This window comes from Rhamphochromis longiceps, linkage group LG3 (assembly GCF_057381845.1).
Source record: "Rhamphochromis longiceps isolate RC_006_pf linkage group LG3, R_longiceps_female_GT1.1, whole genome shotgun sequence".
Lineage (NCBI taxonomy): Eukaryota > Metazoa > Chordata > Actinopteri > Cichliformes > Cichlidae > Rhamphochromis > Rhamphochromis longiceps.
In genome coordinates, this window is record NC_140559.1 from 17,396,322 (window position 1) to 17,422,173 (window position 25,852).

The 25,852-nt window shown below is 42.7% G+C and overlaps 1 protein-coding gene across 1 annotated transcript; it reads right to left on the reverse strand.

The window, feature by feature from the left end:
- Positions 1-85: 85 nt before the first annotated feature.
- Positions 86-19,592, reverse strand: LOC146673221 (butyrophilin-like protein 2). The gene is made up of 6 exons (XM_085401710.1): positions 19,344-19,592; positions 11,391-11,723; positions 9,714-10,046; positions 7,000-7,335; positions 1,543-1,875; positions 86-944 (listed from the first exon to the last, which is right to left on the reverse strand). The coding sequence occupies exons 1-6, from the start codon at positions 19,402-19,404 to the stop codon at positions 583-585; spliced, it is 1,758 nt and encodes a 585-aa protein (XP_085257836.1). The 5' UTR covers positions 19,405-19,592; the 3' UTR covers positions 86-582.
- Between the last annotated feature and the right edge of the window lie 6,260 nt (positions 19,593-25,852).

Genomic DNA, 25,852 nt, shown 5'->3' on the forward strand with positions numbered 1-25,852 from the left:
ACTGACTATGGATACCATCAGCCAACTAGACACTGATTCACTGATCCACACCAATATGATCTACAGTAAAGAAATCAAAATGTCATTCAGTCATTAAGACTGCAGAAGTGAAGTCGGATGGCAAAAAAAGAGAGGGAAGGTAGCCAGAACACACGGGATGGCACGACTAGAAGGCAACATTGTAGTGGGGACAGCTACAATGATAACCATAAAGAGGCCACAACCAATAAATACCCGCAGGAGTCAGGTGAATGGAAAGAACAAGATCCAGCCAATTAACACCTGTTGTCCGTTATTCTACTGGGATTGGCTGGCCAAAGGAGGAGATAAAAGCCACTGATATCAAGACAAAAAAGCTCATTGCCATAGATGGAAGGTTTCAACTCAAATCCAGCCCCCCAGACTGTATGCTGAGGTCCATGAGTACCCCAGAAAGATGGCCACAACTGATCACATGCTTTGTGAATACCTCAGGCAGCAGAAGCCCAAGAAAGAAGAGGAACAATCATGGAAGGACTGTATGGTAGTCCACCAACAGACAGAAGATGTGGCTGGTATAGAAATACTATCACCCACACATGTTTACAGATGATTTAGAGACAATAACTCACTTAGAGAAATATTCAGGTTGATGATGCTGAGCTTCCATGAGTGTGTTTCTTCCATGAAGACACGGCATTGGTAGGTTCCATCATCAGCAGTATTCACGTTGTTCAGAATCAAAGACACATCTCCATCCTTCATCTGTATATCTTGCAGATCCACCCGGTTCTTAAAAGACGGATGTTGGTTATCTAGAAGATACTGCCCATTACGGTAAACAAGTAGATATTCCGGCTCCAGGTCAGCTCTGCTCCAATGTATGAATTTGATCTTTTTGTTGTTTGGAGCTCCACATGGCAGAATAACACTCTTTCTAGACTCAGCTGTGATGTTTTTCTGATCTGAAAGATGACACAAGACTGAGCAGGTCAAGGTCAACAAGACAGGCCAAAGGAATCAAAGCACAATTATGACTAGAATTGTTTACTTTGCATTAAACATCCAAAGTTTCAGAAACTGCAAGATGTTAGCTTCAGCAGAATATGTGCTGATAATAAGTGAACATAATGTGTGAGAGAAAGCAGCCTCTCATTATAAGACACTGTGCGTCTCTGCATGCTGCCTTTATGGAGCTACAGCTGTTTGTATTCACTGAACAAAAAGCTTTGTAGCTGCATACTGACTCCTGACACTACAACACATCGCACTGACACACACATTACACTTCTTTGTCTTTGCCATTTCTGGATCACTGTAGAGCTGGGCAATATCGTTATTTTTTAATAACATATCACTATTGTTAATGTTATGTTAGTGTTTAAACTATTAATATATGAATCAAATCACTTTTGTATACCCTTTGTATACCTACAATGCTGCTCTATAACTCTAGACTACCAGCCACAAAGACAACAGCTGGAGAAACATCTGTCTACCTCTGACAACCACCAGGTCATCCATAAATAACATGAAAGCAGTGTCTGCACTCCTGTAACTCACCTGGGGGAACATTCAGGTCGATAACGCTGATGGATTTCCATGAGCGTGTTTCTTCCGTGAAGACACGACACACGTATGTTCCATTATCAGCAGTGTTCACATTGTTCAGAATCAAAGACACATCTCCATCTTTAATCTGCCTTTCATGAAGAGCCACCAGATACTTAGAAAACTCATTCTGGTTATTTGGAAGAAACTGCTCAGCACGGTAAAAAATTAGATATTCTGGCTCCAGGTCAACTCTGCTCCAACGTACAGCTTTGATCTTGTTGGTTGGGTTTTGACATGGCAGAATGACATTCTGGCCAGACTTAGTTGCAATGACTTTCTGGTCTGAAAGTGGAAATAACACATAGCAGAGACATTAAAGGACAAAGTACAATTATAACTAGAATTTTCATCTTTACCTAACCAAATACCCGAAGTACCTCTACTGGTTCATTTTGAAGCACAGTAGTGACTGTACTCTGAGCCCCTTTTGAAAGACTGAACTCTTCACCCTACTTCTTTTTTTTTTTTCTTTTTTTTTGTCCCGTTTGGATCTATAGCCATCAGAATTGTTGTCTTAAGGCCAAGAAAGATGCCAAGCGGATTTATTTTACCAAGTGGATCATCATGGCCTTGCCATATTGGTCCATTTGATTGACCTTTATTATAATTATGAATTTATTTTATTTTCAGTTGCTACAAACGGGACAGACATGACTGTGGGATAGGACAGGGAGAAAGAATGAAAGAAAGAGAGGGAGGGAGAGAAAGAAAACCAAAGGGGAGAAGAGACGGTGAGAAGGGGGGGAAGAAAGAAAAAAACAAACAAACAAACAAAAAAAACAAAACACCTGGGTCACCTGTATGGAGAAAAAAAACAGAAGAGAAAGCAAACAACAAAGAGCAACATAATAAGAAAAAAAAAGCACCATCACTATAAACTAGCTAGCAGTAGATATCAATAGTTACTAAATAATAAACGATATTGTGCAGCACGCAAGATAGACAGCGCACAATGTGCTTTGAGGCAGCAGCCAAGAAAGCTGTAGTCCGCGTCTGTGAATACCCGTGTGTGCACCTGTGTGCATACCTGTGTGGATCAGCATGCTTGCATTCCAAAGGTTTCTCCATGTAATGATCTGCTAGGGAGTGTGGAGAGCCACAGCCCTGTCCTCTATGGTATCAAGCAGGTATGGAGGAGATCAAAACTCCAGACATCCAGAGGCCCCCTGAACACAAGAGACCAAGGAAGACCAACAGAGGGGCAGCCGCGCCACTGTCCAAGTAAGAGCTGAGGAGAGTCCCAGATGAGGGCTCACTCAGCAGCCGCGGAGCAGAAGCCAGGGGGAGTTGCAGTGACGCGCCCGTGAGCTCCGCCGGCAGCCAGCTGTGCCTGAGTGACCGAGCCCCAGGCCGAGAGGCCGGGGGCACCCCACCTCCGAAGTGGCCCGAGCGAGCCCCAGGCTCCAGGCCCCAATAAGCGGCCGCCAAGGAGTGAGCCGGTGTGTACCCGGATGCCCACCCCCAGACACAAAGAACCACCAATGCACCGACACCTGAGGGAGTCCGCCACCGGCAGGGGAAGTGGTGGTGGGGGGAGATAGGCCTCCAAACCTTGGAGGGCCTGAGATGTCCCCAGAGAGGTGGCGTCTGATACCCAACCTGACATATAGACACAGACATACAGGCACACACAGACACAAACATCCATTCCCACCCTCATGCTCTCATATGTACTTACTCCACACTCAACCAACGTGGAGACAGACATAAAGAGACGCTGTACACACGATCACACTCCCCAAGCGTACTCTACCAACCGGGTCTAGGTACCCTTGCCCCTGGAGGGGGGAACTGCACCCAGACCCAGGTGGTGTTACCCTTTTCCCTGCGGTGGGGAGAGGCAGACCGCCCCGACTCCGTAGCAGCAGGGAGGCCCCACACCCCAGACCGCAGTCGGACGGCCAACTCCTCCTCTTCACCCTACTTCTAAGGGAGAGGCCAATCACCTTTTGGAGAAATCTCGTTCATGCTGCTTGTACCGCAATCTTGCTCTTTTGGTCACTACCCAGAGTTCATACCTTAGGTGAAGGTAGGGATCATAGATTGGCCAGTAAATCGAAAGTTCTTATAACTGCATACGCCGTGCCAATCTGTCTTTTCATCTCTCACTAACCTTTCTGCTTGTTCAATTCAGCAGCACCCCACCTCCACTTTATATTGTGTCAGTGGAGCACAATTTCACCTGACGATTGGTCAGAATTGCTTCGAGGCACTCTAAAAATCTTGTTCCATACACCCAGTGAACTCATCCTACAAATGAGTTTTTGCATTAGTTACTACCCAAGCCATGTTCTGCTTGGCCTGTCAGTACCTTATCGTCTGTCTTTGAAGTCCCACAAACTAACCAAGACTGATAGGATTCCTCCTTCAGCTTGATAGCTCTCTTCACCTCCAGTGTCAACCATCTGGTTCATGGATTACCACCACAACAGGTGCTAACCACCTTTTGGCCACAGCTCCTTGCAGCAGCCTGAGCAATAGAAGTGCAGAAATGAGTCCATTTGCACTCAGACCCACGCCTTCCTCAGAACACTGTCAAAGTCCTGCTGGTGGTGAGAGTTGATCTCCCGGACTAGACCCTCGCTATACTTAGATGGTAGATGTATCAGGTCTGTCCAGCATGCTCCCACACCAAGATCCATCTCACAACCAGGTGGTGATCAGTTGACAGCTCGGGTCCTCTCTTAACCCAATTTTCCAGGACATACAGATGCAGATGCAATGATATGATTACAAAATCAATTATTGACTTGCGACCTAGGATGCCCTGGTGCAATGTGCACATGGGTGGACATCCTTTGGTTTGAACTTGGTGTTTCCTATGGACAAACTGTGCTCAGGAGTCCAATAACAAAACACCACTCAGGTTCAGATCAGGGAAGCCCTACATGAGCACTGAAGTCTTCCAGTAGGACGACAGAGTTACCAGACAGAACACCCTAAGTGACCCTAGGAAGCCTGGGTGTTCTTAATTTTTAAGCATAAACAATAGTTAGGATCAGGTTGCAGACCTAAAGGCACAGGGAAGCAACTCTCTTGTCCACTGGTGAGAACTCCAACATACTACTGACATGATAATATCCACTGCTGTTGCTGCCTCTGCTTCTCAATGAGGACTGCTCTCAACTTGAATAGAGTCCAGCCACTCTCTAGGAGACTGGATCCAAGCAGGTGTAGCTCCTGGGTGTAGCCCCAGTAACCCTATGACCCTATGAAGGATACACAGGTCCCTTGATTTTATTCTTTCTATAGGGGCACACTGAAACGCTTTTTTCAAATTGCATGGGGAGATGCTCTCTGGGTGCAACAAAACCCTTAAAAAACAAAGCCCCTGGGATCACGGGGACACACAAATCACTCCACCATGGTACGTGGCCATTTCCAGAGCGGTGCATTTTCTAATCTCTTTTTTTTTTAATTTAATTTAAAGTTTTCTTATTTCAGTTTAGTATTAGGCTATGTCCACACATACACGGGTATTTTTGAAAATGGAGATTTTCCGGCAGAAATGAAGGAAAATGCTGCTAGGAACATGCCAAAGCAGCAGGTGGCGCTATATTCCTAACCTGTAGAAATGTTGGCCAATCAGAAGTCTAGAAGCCTCAGTGGGAAATAGTAAACAAAGATGGGGCATAGAAGCAGAACTGAGTCGTATGTGTGGAGGGACAGTAACTGTGTGTATATAGAGATTGAAAATGTGATGTCACTCAGGGGTAAAACCGCAAAGAATTCTGGGAACTCGTGGCAAGCGTGGCAGGCTTTCAATTGAAATCAGTTATACAGCGATAAAAAGAAACACAAAAAATGGCAAGAAGCTGGTGTATTATTAACTGCAATAGCCGGTCGCATGACAGCCACGGAAAGCTGACGGGTAAAGAGATCGGTTGTTATCGGATTACGTCGTTGAAGAGAAAGAGGCGACTGGATTGCAGCCATTCAAAGACCAAATATAACGTCCCAGAACACTCCAGCTCACAGGTTAGTCTGCTCCAAGCATTTACACAAAGGTCAGTCTGCTGTTGTAGTTAATGCATCATTTTTCTTAACATAATTGGTGATATAGGTTACAAGCAAGTCTGGCGCTGAACAGAAATTGCCGCGCTATGCTCCTTTATTTATTGTGCATAAATAGTGAATTGTCCTGACACAATATTGTGTTTCGCTTCTGTTATTACCATGGTACATTGACAAAAACATATACTTTTGTTCACAGGATAAAACAGTTGTTTTGTATCACTAATTGCCCAGTACGATTACAGCATACAATATTATTGTCACTGCTACATTTCTGTGATGCGTACCAGAAATTATTTCCACTACTAATTAATTACCATTGAGCTCAAAGGTCCTATTAATAAACGGTTAACGAATGTGTATTTATGAAGACGATTTGTGAGACTGGTAAACTTATGATATGTACGATGGTCTTTCGTTCTACACGGTGCATTTCAAGGTCCTGCACCCATCCGTCGGTAAACTGTACCTGGGCTTGTTGCAGTGACCTGAAGTTACTAAACTTCATGAGTGTATGCGCTCACTCCAAGAACCGTATAATTATAAATATGAGCGTGGTGAAAGTTGGGCAGCACGCTAATGTCTTTTGTCCCTTTGTGTGCTCGTAAGGATCTAACACTTTCACTGGTTTGATTTTTTTCCTCGTATCTTTTCTTTGACTTTTCATCAAGTCTGTCTTTGTACAGACCGGCATTGTTCTCCTTTTGTTTTGTACATTCCTTTTTGGGGGGCAAAGAAAAAGCAAGAAGGTATTGGAACCGAAGAATGAACGTTTTGCGGTGCTGCAAATGCTTGCATTTGATGCGGTACTTGGATTGTTTTGCCACGAGTTCCCGGCATGCAATGCGTGAAAGTCACGTGGTCTGTCAATCTCTATATGTAAGCATTTAAACACTGCAGAGAGTACAATTAACAGTAACAGTATTGTAGAAATTCATTTCACCGAAACAATAACGTGGCGCACAGTGTGACGTCAAAAAAGGCGCACACCTTTGACGCTGCGTTTTCTCCGTTTTTCTCGTCCACACGTAAATGCAAAAATGGAGTTTTAAAAAAATATCCACCCTGGCCGGAGTTTTTAGAAATCTCCATTTTCAGTGACCGAAAACGCCGTTTACGTGTGGACGAAAGGTGCAAACGAATAGAAAAATCTGCGTTTTTAAAAATACCCGGGTACGTGTGGACATAGCCTTATTTAGTTGTTTAGTTTTAGTTCATTTATTACTGGTCTCAGTGTTTATTTCAACCTTTTTAACTAATTTTGTATGGAGGATATACATTAAAATCAAGATTCAGGAAAATCTATACAAGTACTGCAGTTTTTCAGTCTGTTATATTTGCGATGCTGTCATCAGACAGCAGTGAAGCAGTGTTTGAACTGTGCTGACTCACCTGGAGGAACACTCAGGTTAATGATGCTGATGGTTTTCCATGTCCGTGCTCCTTCTGTGAAAACACGACACTGGTACGTTCCCTTGTCAGCAGTGTTCACATTGTTCAGAATTAAAGACACGTCTCCATCCTTCATCTGTCTCTCCTGCAGATCCACCCGGTTCTTAAAAGATGGATGCTGGTTATCTGGAAGAAACTTCCCATCCTTGTACAAAACAAGATATTCTGGCTCCAGGTCAACTCTGCTCCAGTGAACAAATTTGATGATTTTCTTTGGAGTTAGACATGGCAGGATGACGATCTGTCCAGATTTAGCTGTGATGAAGTGTTGCTCATCTGAAAGAGGAAATAACACAAAGCAGACAGGTTACAGGGATCCAAGTTCAATTATCACTACAATTATTATCTTTAAATATATTGTTTATATTCTTGGAAATTTTTGTTTTAGTTTTTTTTTTTTCATCATTTTGAATTTCATTTATAGCCTAACATTTGTGTTATCTCCCAAAACATGAATGGAATGAATTCTATTGACTTCACAGATGCAATTTTTTTTCTTTTTTGCACTGTTCTGAAATGTAAAAGTTTTGTAAAACATTTTCCAAGTGCTTCTATAACAGAGTAAGGGAAACTTGTTTAAACATTAGGTTTAAAACTTAACATTTTTAAACATAATAGTTTCCTTTTAAAAAGCATGACTTATATCTATTTGCATGCAATAACAGAATTATTTCAGAAAATAGTGCCATGGTTAATACTAAAAGCCCCTTAAAAATGGACCATTTTATTGAGCCATGGCACAAACCACTCCTGTGCAATCATGTATTTTAACTTTGTAACACTCAGTTTGTAAAATTTATAAGTTTGTAAAATCAAATTAAAACCGAGGGATTTAAATGGTAAATGGCCTGTATTTGTATAGCACTTTACTAGTCCCTAAGGACCCCAAAGAACTTTACACAACCAGTCATCCACCCATTCATATGCTGGTGATGGCAAGCTAAGGACACAATGACCGAGACTGTCCAAGCCGGAACTTGAACTGGCAACCTTCCGATTACAAGGCAAACTCCCAACTCTTGAGCCACAAAAGTGTACATGACCATTTAAAATTTGTGTTTCAGTCTCAGAAATACTACACTGTACTGCACACAGCAGACTGGAATAAGCAGCCCAAAGTGAAGTGAAGTTGTCGGCACAACTGAGAACAATATACCAAGGGTACACACACACACACACACACACACACACACACACACACACACACACACACACACACACACACGTCGTATGAAACTATTAAGAAGTATGACAGTCTTGCGAATGCAAGATTTCATAAGACACAGTAGTAAAAACACAATAAACCTATTCGTGCACAGCTGACCAGAACCTGTCCAGGTATAGATAATCTTTTTCTTGGCCCAAAAGCTAAATTTACAAAGCATACAACATGGTCAAGTGCCCTTTTGCAAGAGTGTGCAATTACTGATCAGTCATCATGTTAAACCAGGTCATAGTACACCAAAATATCACTTGGCGCTCAGAAGGTTCCCCTCACTGGTGTTCAAACTGTTCAAGTGTCTGTGAGGACATTCATCAGAGACAGATGTGCGAGTCCCTTCCATACCGTGGTGAACCATGAAGGTGATTTTAATCAGAAGTTGGATGATGATAAGGAGGCCAGTATGAGGACAATTCTCAGAATTTCCAGGGGTATGAAGCATCTCATTATGGTATTTTTACTTGTTTATCACACCTTTTTACATAAAGTATGGAAGTAGTGTTTAAAACATTTTAAACATCTAAAGCTATCTTTTTTTGTATATAAAAGGGAGTGCAACAGAGATTACTGCAGCACCACTGCTTCCCAAAGTTCAGAAAGAAGCTTCAGGGAGATTGTTCTGACTATTGTCAAATTTGTACATGTTTGTTTTGTTTGGTTAGTGCACTGGCCCTTTAAGAGAAAGGCATGGTCCGTGTGCGGACAGGGGAAGTGTAAGAAAGAATCAGACAATCGACTGAATGTGATCTATGCTGTGATCTATGCTGTGAAAGGCTGATAAAAAGGCATTCCCTCTGAGTATGCATTATTGTTTGGCACTTTATGTTGATTAATAGCAGTTAATTAGATGATGTATTACGCGTGCTAATTTATGGTTCGTAGACAGTTGTTTGATGTAATTATTTTAATTTGTCAATCATATACACTGTATTTTGTTGTTACAGTTTCACACCTGCCATATAAAGCAAAGTCTAAACCCACTCTGGCGTCAGTGGCTTTTGTGTGGAGGTGTTTAACTCCTGGATAGTAGAAAGTGGTTCTACGAGGCCAGTACAGAGATGTTTGCTACGTTGGACTGTAGGACCATCAGAAATGTGTGCAGTAACAAAACAGGCAGCACTGAAAGCAGCTCTAAGTGTTTGTGTTGTTCAATGATTTGTGCACAACAACAACAATGGGACCTCTCTCATCCATCACTCACCATGTGGACATTTTTCTGACACACTTTGAAGCTGATGGACGTTTTGTGTCTGCACTAAGTACGTTTTCACCAGCTATGGCAGCGGCAGGATTCACTTTCACAGACTGAATAAAAACGGGATAGCTGGATAAACATCTGTCTACCTCTGATTACCAGGTCAACCATTAAAAAAATACAAGAAAATAAATAAATCACAGATCAGAAAGTAGTGTCTAAACTCCACTCACTCACCTGAAGGAACACTCAGGTTGATGATGCTGAGCTTCCATGAGCGTGTTTCTTCCATGAAAATACGACACACATATGTTCCATTATCAGCACTGTTCACATCCTTCAGAATCAAAGACACGTCTCCATTCTTCATCTGTCTGTCCTGCAGATCCACCCGGTTCTTAAAAGATGGATGCTGGTTGGCTGGAAAAAACTGCCCATTCCTGTAAACAAGAAGATATTCTGGCTCCAGGTCAGCTCTGCTCCAATGTACATATTTGATGTTGTTGTTATTTGGAGTTTGACATGTCAGCGTGACGTCCTGTCCAGGCACAGCTGTGATGGTTTTCATGTCTGAAAGGGGAAACAACACAGAGCAGAGAGGTTAAAAGGTCAAAGTACAATTATGATCAGAATGATTGACTTTAAATATTTTGTTTATTTCCTTTGACATTTGAGTTTTTAGTCATGTTGGATTTAATGAATCTCTGAACATCCAGCAGGTCACCAGTGACCCACTGAGGGGGAATTTTAGCCTCATGCTAAACATGCAAAGTGTCAGAAACTGCAAGATGTTAGCTTCCACAGAACAACAACATGTGCTGATAATAAGTGAACATAATGTGTGAGAGAAAGCAGCCTCTTTTCTTATAAGACACAATACAGCTTTAATGCTGAACTACAAAAAGTAACAAAACTGAGACTCTCGTTTATATGAGACACAAACTTTCAAAGTAAAACAGGAAACATAACACAGAGACATGAACTTGACAAGGGGATACAGCTGACAGGGGAGACAGCAACTAGAGAACACAGAGACATAAAACATAAGACAGAACTCTAACAAAGAAACCAAAGACTAGAAATGATAAATATTGTAATAAACTCAAAACCCTGGGTCAACGACCCAGGCATCCTAACAGTATACCAATATAGATGTATAAAATAAAACAAACTGTCTAAATCTTCAAGTGTTACAGAAGAACACACTCAAAATGGAAAATAAATTCAGTTCCAAATAAGTAAATTAGATATTTATCCAAAATAAAATGAAAACATTCCCACAAGTATCCTCAACACAAATTCAAAAAACATTTTTTAAAAAAAGGAGAACATAAAGAAGACTGACATATTTACCCAGCTCCATATATGTTGTAAACTAATCAATCAATTAATACATTTTTAAAAAAGCCAAAAGAAGTGCAGTAATGGCTCGATGATGTGGGGAGTGAGGCTTGCATAAGAACCAGATGTGCAACTTAAAGTATGACAAATATTTTCAGCTGTCTTATATACATATTTACATTGTTTGCACAGTGGGAAAGGGTTAGGTTATCAGGAATACAGGAAGTCACTTTAATTACACCAGGGACAGTCATCTGCTGGGACTGGTTGTTGGTGTGAGAAAAAAAAGAGAGTACAGAGAAACAGTACAAAAGGCAAACTGTAGGAGAGATCTATTTTAATAACTGCTAATAATAAAGGGACCAAGCAGCCTAAGTCTATTACATCACAACTAAGGCATAGTTCAGGATCACCTGCTCCATCTACAGCTACAGACTGGGAAATAATTATTTCATCCTCAGCTGAATTCCTGTGTTTGCCTTCTTAAAAAATGAGCAGTCTCTGCTTTTATGGTAGTAACATTATAATGGAGAGAGAAAGAAAATCAAGCAGTGTCTGAGCTCACTCACTCACCTGGAGGAACATTCAGGTTGATGATGCTGATTGGTTTCCATGAACGTGTTTCTTCCATGAAAGCACGACACACATATGATCCAGTATCAGCGCTGCTCACATGCTTCAAAATCAAAGACACGTCTCCATCCTTCATCTGTCTGTCCTGCAGATCCACCCGGTTCTTAAAAGATGGATGCTGGTTATCTGGAAACTGCCCATCCCGATAAACAAGGAAATATTCCGGCTCCAGGTCAGCTCTGCTCCACTGTACAAATTTGTTTGTATTTTTATTTGGAACTCGACATGGCAGAATAACGTCCTGTCCAGATGCAACTGTGATGGTTTTCTGGTCTGAAAGAAGAAACAGCACAGAGCAGAGAGGTTAAAGGTCAAGTACAACTGTTCACTTTTAAAAATAGATTAGCTTTTAAATAAAATAAAAAAAACATTAAAAAAAATCACAAACCCACATGTTTCAGTTGGAGTCGGCTTATTTAACACTAACAATTTTAAGTCTTTAATACATGTATAGTATAAAATGTTGTTTCTGCCCTCAGCCTTGTTGTCACACATTACAAAAGAAAGTATTTATAAAACAATAATTTACACAAACTAACAGTATTAGGGCTTCATTGAGGTGGTCAGTACTGTTACCTTCTTAAATTCATACATGATTCCTACAGACATGATCTTGGCACTAAAATGAAATTAATTCTACTGTAGTTCTTACTCTTTATCTTAGAGAGAAACACCAACTGATATTATACTGATATAACAGGTAAACCTCACCTGCAGAGACAAACACGAAGACTCTGACAAACAGCAAAGTTAAGAATATCGACACAGTTACAGCAGACATGTCCGTGTTCTTGAGTTCCAACGATCAAACTCTGTTTGTTATAGATAGCCTTGCATCAGCAAACAACAGAGAACCTGAGTTCAAAAACTTAAATTTATGGTTTAAATAAAGCCAAAGGCCACTGACTGTGAGAACAAACTACTCATGTACATACAAAGTCTCTTAAAGACTTTGTGTTAGAGTGACTTTTGGACTGTAGAATCATAAAGTGTTTAATAATTAACCAGGTGAAACAGAAAGTGATTTCTGAGTTGGACAGAGGATGACGGTAAACTGAGCGGTGGGTTAATTTGAGTTGTTATTTGATGATATGACTGGTATTACTGGAACTGACTGACTGCCTGTCTAGGTCTGGACAGATGTCCATGCCTCATTTCTGGAAAGTTCTGACAAGGAAGTAACCACTGTGTATCAGCTGGAAGTAGTTGTGTTTAAACAGCAGTAAAGGAGTCTTTGGCCTTGTTATGGTTCAAAATATTGGGGATGGAGACAAGAGAAAAACCACAATAACAACACTGGTCCGGTCGGGTCGAGTCAAACGATGATTTTAATGATCACACATAATGTAGTTACATATAGAACCATAAAGTTGTTTTTGAAACAGTTGTTATTTTCTTGTTGTTCATCCCTGGGATTTTTTTTAAAGCAACTCACATTATGTTATTTTTATTTATTTCCTCTTCCTATCTCCTATTGACTACAGTCTATTTACCAATACAAGCAGAGATATATCACACATTGAAAAATAAACAACGACCAAAAAAGCCATCAGAAATGACTGGATGGACAATCACATTTTCACAACAGCAGGATGGGTGGGCAAAAGAGTGCAAAGACTGCAATGATAAACACGGAGAGGAACACTCAGGTAAATGTAAAAGGAAGAACTTGGACAGCAGCTCTGACAATATTGGAAGTGGGCTAAATAACTGGGAAATGACTAACTTAAGTGCAAGAAAAGAGGCTGAGACATTCTTCTAAGATAAAATAAAAAATGCAAAATCCATAAACACAATTAAACTGACTGAAAGACTAAAATTGGGGAAATTAATCATGCATCATTGCGTAGAGATGTTAATGAGCTCTTGAATTTCAGAGCAAGAGAGCTAAGAGACTGGAGCAAGTTGGAAAATAAAAAAATGTGCACATATTGTAATTATTAAAGGGAAAATAGATACTAAGAGCATTTTAACGTGCATAAAAATAAGGAAGGATATAGAAGCTTATATGAAGCTTACCATGAATTTGTATTGAGGAAAAATAGTGAGGTTTACTCGGATGTATAAAATAAGAAAAGGAAAGCAAAAGCCCAGTCAGATCATTTTTGTTCACTTTGATGAAGGGTGCCAGAGGTTGTGTATATTGGCATTATGAGGTATGTGATAAGGGAATGCAGAACAAGGCCACTATGATGTTGTAACACCCAGTTTTACCAGGAGGTGGCAGCAGACTTTCAATCTATTTTGTGGCCATTTCAAACTTTACAGAGAGGCGTAATAGGAGGACATCTGTGCTGTTTCAGGAGGCATGAGGTAAAGTGAGCCAAGTCCCGTAAGATTATAGTGTATAACATACCAAAACACTTCAGCTCTCTGCTTTCCAATGAAACTGTGGAGTGATACTCAATGAGTGCTTCAGACAGGTGGGAGTAACACCTGTCCCCCTTCCTCTTCACCCTCTACACCACAGACTTCAGCCACTGCACAGAGACCTGCCATCTTCAGAAGTTTTCTGATGACTCTGCGGTGGTTGGATGCATCAGCAGGGATGATGAGACAGAGTACCGGGCTGTGGTCGACTCCTTTGTCACGTGGTGTGAGCAGAATCATCTGCAGCTCAACGTGGCAAAGACCAAGGAACTGATCGTGGACTTCAGGAAGACCAGGAAACACTTGACCCCTGTTTCAATCCAGGGGGTCAGTGTTGACATTGTGGAGGACTATAAATACCTTGGAGTACACATTGACAATAAACTGGACTGGGCTAAAAACACCACAGCACTTTACAGGAAGGGCCAGAGTCGTCTCTATTTTTTGAGGCGACTGAGGTCCTTCAACATCTGCCAGAAAATGCTGAGGATTTTCTATGAGTCTGTGGTGGCCAGTGCAATCCTCTATGCTGTTGCATGCTGGGGGAGCAGGCTGAGGGTCGCAGATGCCAACAGACTTAATAAACTGATCCGTAAGGCCAGCAATGTTGTGGGGATGGAGCTGGACTCCCTCAAGGTGGTGTCGGAGAGGCGGATGCTGTCCAAGATAAAGACAATGTTGGATAACACCTCCCACCCACTCCATGACATGCTGGTCAGTCACAGGAGCTCGTTCAGTGAGAGACTGAGATTACCGAAAAGCACCACTGAACGACACAGGAAATCATTCCTGCCTGTGGCCATCTCCCTGTACAACGCATCCACTTAACACACTGTTTGCTGCTACAGCTACACATGTTTCTTTTCCAAATATTTATTTATAAGTGACTTATGTATGTATGTATGTATATATATGTATATATTGTACTATTCTTAGTTAGCGTATTGTCTGTCTTGTCTTAATGTTGGTTTAAAATGGAGCACTGTAACAAAAAATAATTTCCCCCAGGGATCAATAAAGTATTCTGATTCTGATTCTGATTCTGATTAAAATATGCCATCCATCCATCCATCTTCATCCGCTTTATCCGAGACCGGGTCGCGGGGGCAGCAGCCTAAACAAAGAGGCCCAGACCTCCCTCTCCCCAGCCACCTCCTCCAGCTTATCCGGGGGAATACCAAGGCGTTCCCAGGCCAGCCGAGAGATATAATCTCTCCAGCGTGTCCTGGGTCTGCCCCGGGGCCTCCTCCCGGTGGGACATGCCTGGAACACCTCACCCAGGAGGTGCCCAGGGGGCATCCTTGTCAGATGCCCGAACCACCTCAGCTGGCTCCTTTCGATGTGGAGCAGCAGCGGCTCTACTCTGAGCCCCTCCCGGATGGCCGAACTTCTCACCCTATCTCTAAGGGAGAGGCCAGCCACCCTTCGGAGGAAGCTCATTTCTGCCGCTTCTATCCGCGATCTCGTTCTTTCGGTCACTACCCACAGCTCGTGGCCATAGGTGAGGGTTGGGACGTAGATCGACCGGTTGAGAGCTTCGCTTTTACACTCAGCTCCCTCTTCACCACGACGGACCAGTGCAGCGTCCGCATTACTGCAGCTGTCTGTCGATCTCCGGCTCCCTTCTCCCATCACTCGCGAACAAGACCCCGAGATACTTGAACTCCTCCACTTGGGGCAGGAACTCATCCCCGACCCGGAGTGGGCACTCCACCCTTTTCCGGCTGAGAACCATGGCCTCAGATTTGGAGGTGCTGATCCTCAATCCTGCTGCTTCACACTCGGCTGTGAACCGTTCCAGTGCGAGCTGGAGGCCCTCACCCGATGAAGCCAACAGAACCACATCATCCGCAAAAATCAGAGATGAGATTCTGAGGCCACCAAAGTGAAAGCCCTCCGCCACTTGGCTGCGCCTAGAAATCCTGTCCATAAAAATTATGAACAGAACCGGAGACAAAGGGCAGCCCTGGCGGAGCCCATCACCCACCGGGAACGAGTCCGACTTATTGCCGGCAATGCGAACCAAGCTCTAGCAACGGTTTTATAGGGATCGAATGGCCCGTAGCAATGGGCCTGACACCCCATACTCCCGCAACACCTCCCACAGGACACCCCGAGGGACACGATCGAATGCCTTCTCCAAGTCCACAAAACACATGTAGACTGGTTGGGCAAACTCCCATGCACCCTCAAGTATCCTCGAGAGGATAAAGAGCTGGTCCAGTGTTCCGCGACCAGGACGAAAACCGCATTGTTCCTCCTGTATCCGAGGTTCGACTAACGGACGAACTCTCCTTTCCAGCACCCTGGCATAGACTTTCCCAGGGAGGCTGAGGAGTGTGATCCCCTGTAGTTGGAACACACCCTCCGGTCCCCCTTCTTAAAGATGGGGACCACCACCCCGGTCTACCAGCTTTCCCCTCCCGAGACGCCTGACGGTTTGCCAGAATCTCTTCGAGGCAGTCCGAAAGTCTTTTTCCATGGCCTCTCCGAACTCCTCCCACACCCGAGTTTTTGCTTCAGCCACTGCCCGAGCTGCATTCCGCTTGGCCTGTCGATACCTGTCGGCTGCCTCCGGAGTCCCACAGGCTAACCAAGCCCGATAGGTCTCCTTCTTTAGCCTGGTGGCTCCCTTCACCTCTGGTGTCCACCATTTGGTTCGTGGATTACCACCACGGCAGGCACCAACCACCTTGCGGCCGCAGCTCAATGCAGCAGCTTCGGCAATGGAGATGCTGAACATGGTCCATTCGGACTCAATGTCCCCAGTCTCCCTTGGAATGCTGTTTAAGCTCTGCCGGAGGTGTGCGTTGAAGATCTCGCGGACTGGGGCCTCTGCTAGACGTTCCCAGCACACCCTCACTACGCGTTTAGGTGCACCAGGTCTCACTACGCGTTTAGGTGCACCAGGTCTGTCCAGCGTCCTCCCCCGCCACCTGATCCAACTCACCACCAGGTGGTGATCAGTTGACAGCTCAGCCCCTCTCTTACCCGAGTGTCCAGAACATATGGTCGCAGGTCTGGTGATACGATTACAAAATCGATCATCGACCTACGGCCTAGAGCATCCTGGTGCCACGTGCACTTATGGACACTCTTATGTTCGAACAGGGTGTTCGTTATGGCCAAACTGTGATTAGCACAGAAGTCCAATAACAAAGCACCGCTAGGGTTCAGATCAGGGAGGCCGCTCCTCCCAGTCACGCCCCTCCAGGTCTCGCTGTCGTTACCCACGTGAGCATTGAAGTCTCCCAGCAGGACAACAGAGTCTCCATGTGGAGTACCTTCCAGCACCCCCCCGGGTCTCTAAGAGGGCTGGGTACTCCGAGCTGCCACGCGGCGCATAAGCGGAGATGACAGTCAGGACCCATTCCCCGACCCTAAGGCGCAGGGAACAAATCCTCTCGTCCACCGGGAAAAACCCCAACGTACCGGCAGCAAGCCGAGGGGATATTAGAATACCCACCCCAGCCCGCCGCCTCTCTCAGCACCCGGTTATATTTTCGATAGCAAGGAGCAGAGTCTCAGGTGGAAGCAGCCTCTGAATTTGGACACCCCCGCTGTTTCCGGGCCGGCCAATAATAACGGTGACATTTAATGTATATAATTCCGATAAAGAAACACTGTAAAATGTATTTATCACCCCCCACACCCCAACAGCCCTTATGAATTGTCTCCCTAATTCTGAGGTCTCAAGGTTGGAAAGTATGGCCACAACACCTCACTCTTGGAGCACTTTTTTGCCACGTCTCGGCTATTTGTGGAGGTAAAATACGTCTCCACAATTACGCTCAACCATTGTTGTGAGTGCGCGCGCCAAGGGGCTGCGAGGCATTTATACAGCCGTATTTTGCACATGACTATGAAAGGCGGAAGAGGAAGTAGTTCCTTTGAATGCAGACAATCCGAATGTTATAGTTTCTTTCCACTGTGTTCCTGTTAATGATAAACTACAAATTTACTCTAAATTACTAAAATATCGATATTTTAATGTGAGAATCGATTCTAGAACATAAATGACTGGTATCGGAGGAATCGATATTTCAGGATGATCCGCACATCACTAGTACTTATAGCAGGGGAGACCGGGGATAGTTGTAACGTGGGTCAGTTGTAACACTTCCAATTTCTCCAATCAGGGCTAAGTTTCAAATGATGTGACTCATCCTGCACATGCCCAATTCAGTTCTGCTATCACATGTGAAAAATCAGCACATTTTGTCAAACACAGACAATTTAACACGAAAAAATGTAATTTGTATGCCAAAAAGTAAGTTTTTCTACTTTATTTCAATTTGTAATAGCATTATCTGCTTTTCAGTTAAACTCATCAAACCTAAATTATGTTATTTGTATGTCTATGGGGATATATTCTGTGTACGTCTTTAGTGCTAATGTTTTAGCCGTTGGCTGTAATGTTAGCTAGTTCATGGCTATAGGAGTCTGGGTCAGTTGTAACAGCAACAGTCTGGGTCAGTTGTAACAATAACGCAGATGTTACAACTTACCACACTATTACTTTAACTTATATTAAACAAGTTTGTGAACGACATCAGCAGAGAGAGGTTCACTGGTCGCTTTTGTATATGCGGTTAATGCCATTGGCAACACAATTCCTCCACTGTTTGTGTTCCCACACATACATTATGCAGACCACTGTGTCAGAGATGGACCAGTAGGAAGTATTGATAGTGGAAATAAATCAGGATGGGTGCAAGAAACAGATTTCCTCATCTTTCTGAAGCACTTTGCAAACCACACCAAGGTAAGCCATGATAAAAAGTAATTCAATTGCGATGCTGTTGAACAACTACATTTTTTCAGCTTCATTGTTATGTTCAAAATTGGTGCAAGAGTTGTAGGTTATAATGCCCACTGAGCCAATGAGGCCAAACTCAAGGAAGACCAACCAAAATTAATGAAATATTCAGTTGCAGAAAATTCCATAATTTGTCTTTTTTGGGGGGTTGGAATATGTTCAAAAGCTAGATTTCTGCATTCTGTCACACACACACATAGTTGCATAAATGGCTCTAAGTGCATTCATGTGTTGAATAAACAAAGATTACATGTTAATATTTTGTTAGTACCCTTATTTCATTGTGTTACATTTTACCCCAGGATATGTTACAACTAACCCAGACTATGGGGTTAATTGTAACATTTCACTCTTTGTGTTTGAGACCATACCATGCAATGGGTAATTGTGCTGCAGAGAAAATAGCTGCACTATTTAATAGCTGAGACATGTAAATACTTTGCATTACATTTTGAATCCACTACCTTAAAAGATCTCCAATTTACAGAGAGAAATGTGAAAAATGTTACAACTATCCCCGGTCTCCCCGGTACGTAATGCGCGTACTTCAAGCGTGCGATCGCTAAATTGGAACAGACTCCACCCAGCCTTGTTTCGCTCCAGATACTGAATGTATAAGAAATTCATTCTTAGAGAAATAAACCAGACTGAGATTCTTTAAATCAGAATTAAACTCAGTTTAGTTTCTATCAGTTAAATCTCACCTGCAGAGACGAACAGGACAAAGATCAAAGTGGAGCAGAGCGTTGCAGTTACAGCAGACATGTCCGTGTTCTCTGTTTCTGCCGATCGGACTCTTAGTTTGTTCTAAATGTCTGAGTCTGTTGGTATTTTCACTCAATAACTGAACCTGAGTTTAAACCTGAACACATGAGATTACATTTAAGGTTTAAATAAAGCTGAAAGTCACTGAGGGTTAGGACGGATCTGTCGTTCAGCTGCCCGTTCAAACTCAAAACACTTTCGATTTAACGTCTCGTATCGAAGTTGCGTCGGGGTGACGTTTGATGTGTTGGATTTTCTAGCAATGATATCATACTTCTGACTTTACAGGGTTAACATCCACTAGAAAGGAAATTACATTTTAAATGAAGTCTCACTCGTTTTTGAAACAGTTTTTCTGTTTAAACATTTTTGTGGGTGGATGCTGACTCTTTCACGCAGAGTGGTCACTGCAGTACAGCTGTGGACAGCTATTCAAAGGCTGTTTTCTTGCATTTGTGTCAGTTTTGATGGTATACTTGTACATAAACCACTACATTGGACACTGTGTTACTCCATACCCTCACTGGTGGTTTAATGTTACCATAGATGTATGGCGTGTTTTATTGTAACTATTGTTATTTAACCCTGTTATGCATGAATTGTGACAACCTCAATCGGGATTTTTTGTTAAGTATTTTTATTTATCTTTAATATAAATAAAGATAAAGATGAATAAAAAATACTTAAGGAAAAAAATCTAATTCATGTTGTCAAAATTCGTGCATGACAGGGTAAAGTGAACTGTAACCATGACAACTGAAACTTTTTATATAAAAGACTGAAAGTGGTTTTAGAAAAAGACAGCAAACACTTACCGTTGTTCTTAAGAGATCTGTTAAATCCCAAAACACTCTTCTGATCATCAGGATGGAACAAAAATCCATGTAAAGATAAAAAGTGTGAGATTGGTTTAATCCATCTGCTTTTTCTATAGGTCCAAAGGAACACTTACACTTACTTACTTCTTACACTTACACACTTACACTTACTTACTTCTTACACTTACACACTTACTTACTTCTTACACTTCTTACAAACTGCTTTAACAAAGGTCCAAAGGAAACTACTTAAGGTTTGTTCAGCACAAGCATTTTTTTTAAAGAAAGTAAACAATTCAAACATTCAAAGAAATAATGGAACAAGTTCATCTTTGGGTGAACTGAACAAACCAAGGGCGTAGATTTGGCATGGACGGAAGGGACATGTCCCCACCAATAATTTGATGTCTTCGAGTAAAGAAAAACAAACCCATAGAAAGAAAAAAAAACAACGATCTGTCAGCGTCTCATTCACCCAGCGGTGCAGAAAGAGTTAAATTACGTCCTCTACTGGAGTCCTACCTCACGTGACAAATATGGCCAATGTGATTGGCTGTGCCTTTCAGCGAGCTCTGTTTAGTTTTAGCAGCTGCAAGCCTGCGCTGCGAGGAGGACGGCAGCAAAAAGGAAGAACTTGGATATAAGAAAGTATTTTTCAAAGAAACCTGTAAGTCACTTAAAGCCAAGTTCACTAATAAAATGTGTCCGTCACAATAATGTTACAGGCTATGCTAGGCTTTGTCCCACATCAGTCTAAAATTGTATGTAACCATTTGCAAACTAACTGCACAACAGGCAGCGCTATTAGTTCTCTCAGTCTCAGAGCAGCATTTCTAATTTTGATTGAAACTGTCAGAGAAAACGGCAGCTTTGAGCAGCCCGGATATTAGTTTACAGAGGCTGTTAGAATTATATGTCTAACGTTAAAATGTTGGTGACTCAATAATTTCATCCTAATGGCACTGGAATATTCATAGTGTTAATTTTTGAGACAAATATCACGATGTAGTCATGATGTTGCAAATATTCCACCTTGTAGTGCAGTTTGCACAAATTGTTTAAAAATGCACTCAGCCTACAAACATTACTGATGAGTCAAGATCTGCACAAAGTGACAGAAACACTGAAGCAGCTCCACATTTTATTCTTATTGTCATGTATGTCCTATTTGTCAGGTGACAGAAGAACCAACACAAAGCTCAGAGAGTAATGGTGACACAAGATCACAGGTGAAACTGGATGATGACTTGTTGGTTCATGACTGTATTTGAAGCACATGTGTGACTGCATGTATGTGGAATGTCTCACTGTTATTCATCAGGTGACAGAGGCAGCTCTGCCATGTTGTAGCTCAGACAGAGGTGAAGAGGCAAGGTCACAGATGACTGACTGATGATTTGGTGCTATAGATTAACTAGTATTTATCATCATGACAATTGTCAGGCTGCTGATGTAAATTGAATCTGAATTGACATGTCTCACTTTTTATATGGCACAAATCAATGTGTTATTTTATCAGGTGGCAATAGGTCCTAGTGCAGTCAGAGGGGAGGAGCCAGGGCCAAAGGTGAGGCACATCAAGCACAGAATAATAATACTTTTAATCTGAGGATAAAACTCATGTACTGAGGCTGAAAAAAGCTTCAGTGCCCTCAGAAGACTAAAAAGATGGCTAAGGTCAACAATGACTCAAATGAGATTAAACAATGCTGCTGTATGTCCACCAGGAGAGACTGGACAGTATAGATGTAAAACCAATGTGCCAGCAGTTTATCTCAGTTAACGAGAGGAGCAGGCATGTGTTTGGCTGCTTCACATAGTGGACATTGAGTTGTTGTGTGGGACACCAGTGGTTCATGTCTGTTGCTGTAACAGTACATGTTTAGAATGAAAAATCCCAGCTCACTGAGTTGATCGGGGCAGTAGTGCCTAAAATGTTGCATAATTTTGCAGAGAGATCTTTTACTTTGTGGTAATCTTAGACGAGGAGTTTTATGGACAAAACCCAGCAGGTCATTCAGTGTTCCCTTAGTGCTAATGTGTCAGAGATGTTGGTGTAGCTGAAGTGATGTTGTTAAGTCCTTAAAGTCATTTTCTTTTATTGTCATGACTGTATTTGAAGCTATTTTTATTTTTGTATGATACCTGAGTTATATGGAATATGGCTGAAGTAAACTAAAGCCTAAAATACTTAGTCAGTCATTTGTTTAATAGTAATTTAACATTATATAATTCAAATGTAAAACTATGAATTGTGATTTTAAATGGTTAAAAAGCATGTAGAATAGCATATGTAGGCAAGTATATTTCTCCTTTTATCAAGAAGCAAAAACAAAAAGGAAAAAGAAAGAAACAGGGCAGAGTTCGATGGTTGAATCATCCGTCCCCACCAATGCCAAAACCAAATCTACACCCTTGGAACAAACGTAATGATATTTCCCCTTTTAAATCCAATTTTTACATCCATACATTGTGACACACCAATTATCCAATGTGACAGATTTGAAAGTACAAGGAACTGAACATGTAGATGAAACATTATAGTCTTCAGTGATCAGATCATTTGTTCCTTTGTGATTTTAAGTTTTTGTTCATGTCTAGTTCTGCTTCCTCTGTCTCGTCCTCTGTGATTGGCCCAGCTGTGCTCCCACATGTTATCCTGTGTGTACATGTTGTCTCAGTCTTTTCTTGCTCTTTGTTCTTCTCCCTCACAGTCCCATGAAGGTTATAGTTTAAGATAGTGATGAGTAGATGGCTCCTAATGGAGTGTGGCACACTCACTTTGCTGTGTTGACACTGTGAAGAGCGCCATCTGTTGGGTTTAAAAGATCATTGCAGACAACCTGGATAAAGACTGAACTGGTTTCATAGCCTGGAAAAAGCTGGAGCTCAAAAAACAAATGATTCTGACTTATTTCTTTATCCCACACTGCACCTCCACACTCAGTCTTAGAGTTTCTCCACCTGCCACGTCCACTTAACCCCGATTACTTTTTACTCAAGTACTTTTCAGAGCCTGTACTTTTTCACTTTTACTTCAGCAAAGAAGTTTAATGAGTACTTCAGCTTTTACCAGAGTATTTGTACAGCTTGAGTATCAGTAATAAGCTATAATTTACTGAATAATATGTAGAATATAAAGCAGAAGCTGTGGGATGACTTACTGTAGTCAGGAGTTCAGGAGAATCCTCAGAGTTTCTGCTCCTCATCATGATGGAAACATGAAAACATGTTGATGCTCTTTGAGCTGGAATCAGTCCAAAGCAGCCGTGAGTGTGAACCAACAGACATCATTATAATAACTCTGACATGAATCCTGATAAAAATCCTGCTCACTGACCTCTCTAACTGCAACTCTGTCACTGACACATCTGCCAACATCTGTTCCTGTAACAGCTCAGAGGAGTTCAGCACTTTCTGATTATTATCAGAAAAATCAGAACAGGAGGAGCGTTTTGGTAGATGTGACTTAAAGCAGCGTGAGTTCATGTCTTTGATGTCTGAGTGACATTTTCAGCCTTTTATGGACACATTCTATAAATCTGCTTTTTTCCCTGTCCAGCAGTGTAAAAATCCAAATTGTTGAGGGCCACAAAATGTAGTTCTCCAAGTGTATCATTAGTACATAATTTTCCTCTTGAATCACAATGGACAAGACCAGGGGGTGGGAAAAAAACACAAAGTGAGAGAAGTTGGGGGAAGTTAACAGAGAGAAAAAGAATAACATAGTAGGGAAACAGCAATGACCAACATATGCATAAATAGGAGTAAATAATAATAATAATAAGTACTAACCAGGCAGCAACAAGAGGTGAGCCCAACCAACCTCCAGGTAAACAGAGAACAGGGAGGTGTCAAGACCCGATTCCTCACTCCGCCCACTCATGTGGTGTTCATGCGTGCTATTTTAAAGGGCATACAGCCGGACTATGTGAAATTAACTTAGATTTACCTGAAGAAAATTGATGTAATTGCAGGAGTGGGAGTTGTTTGTTCTAGTTTTTATGCTCCACATGTCTCTGATCTTTAATGTTCTCTGCAACATTAAAGACCATCATCACCCGTCACTGTATAAACATGTATGTTGTACTATGGAGGAGGCAGCATTTAGCTGTAGCCTCCATAAAACCACGGCTGTTCTGGAGAACTTTGTCCAAAGTTTCAGTGACAGAGAAGCAGCAGAAGAAAGCTGATAGAAAACTGATGAAAGACGAGCAACAGAAAATAGTCTACACGGAGAGAGCATGCAGCGCTGCAGCACTTCCTGGAAATCGCATGACTGTAATGAGAGTACAGGGCAGTAACTGAGTACACTTCCCCTGAATCCTCCCTTAGTTATGCTGCAATAGACATAGGCTGCCGGGGATTCCCATGATGCATTGAGTTTTTCCTTTCCAGTCACCTTTCTCACTCACTATGTGTTAACAGACATCTCTGCATTGAATCATATCTGTTATTAACCTCTGTCTCTCTTCCACATCATGTCTTTATCCTGTCTTCCTTCTCTCACCCCAACCGGTCGCAGCAGATAGCCCCACCCCTCCCTGAGCCTGGTTTTGCCAGAGGTTTCTTCCTGTTAAAAGGGAGTTTTTCCTTCCCACTGTTGCCAAAGAGCTTGCTCATAGGGGGTCATATGATTGTTGGGTTTTTCTCTGTATGTATGAAGCGCCTTGAGGCGACTTATGTTGTGATTTGGCGCTATATAAATAAAATTGAATTTCCTCTTTGTGATGGAGGTGATTTTTTTCTTTATATTGTGTCAGATAAAGTCTGACAGCTTTTCTTCAATTCATTTCATTTGATGTGTTTTCACAGATGAAACCATCCATCCATCCATCTTCATCCGCTTTATCCGAGGCCGGGTCGCGGGGGCAGCAGCCTAAGCAAAGAGGCCCAGACCTCCCTCTCCCCAGCCACCTCCTCCAGCTTATCCGGGGGAATACCAAGGCGTTCCCAGGCCAGCCGAGAGATATAATCTCTCCAGCGTGTCCTGGGTCTGCCCCGGGGCCTCCTCCCGGTGGGACATGCCTGGAACACCTCACCCAGGAGGCGCCCAGGAGGCATCCTTGTCAGATGCCCGAACCACCTCAGCTGGCTCCTTTCGATGTGGAGCAGCAGCGGCTCTACTCTGAGCCCCTCCCGGATGGCCGAACTTCTCACCCTATCTCTAAGGGAGAGGCCGGCCACCCTTCGGAGGAAGCTCATTTCTGCCGCTTGTATCCGCGATCTCGTTCTTTCGGTCACTACCCACAGCTCGTGGCCATAGGTGAGGGTAGGGACGTAGATCGACCGGTAAATTGAGAGCTTCGCTTTTACACTCAGCTCCCTCTTCACCACGACGGACCGGTGCAGCGTCCGCATTACTGCAGCTGCAGCCCCAATCCGTCTGTCGATCTCCGGCTCCCTTCTCCCATCACTCGCGAACAAGACCCCGAGATACTTGAACTCCTCCACTTGGGGCAGGAACTCATCCCCGACCCGGAGTAGGCACTCCACCCTTTTCCGGCTGAGAACCATGGCCTCAGATTTGGAGGTGCTGATCCTCATTCCCGCTGCTTCACACTCGGCTGTGAACCGTTCCAGTGCAAGCTGGAGGCCCTCACCCGATGAAGCCAACAGTCAACAGTAAA

Coding starts and splice junctions, on each gene's coding strand:
- LOC146673221 (XM_085401710.1), bottom strand. CDS start 19,404: ATGTCTGCTGTAACTGCAACGCTCTGCTCCACTTTGATCTTTGTCCTG. Junction 7,336..9,713: donor CAACCTGAGTGTTCCTTCAG/GTGAGTGAGTGG, acceptor TTCCTCTTTCAG/ATGAGCAACACTTCATCACA. Junction 1,876..6,999: donor TAACCTGAGTGTTCCTCCAG/GTGAGTCAGCAC, acceptor TTCCACTTTCAG/ACCAGAAAGTCATTGCAACT.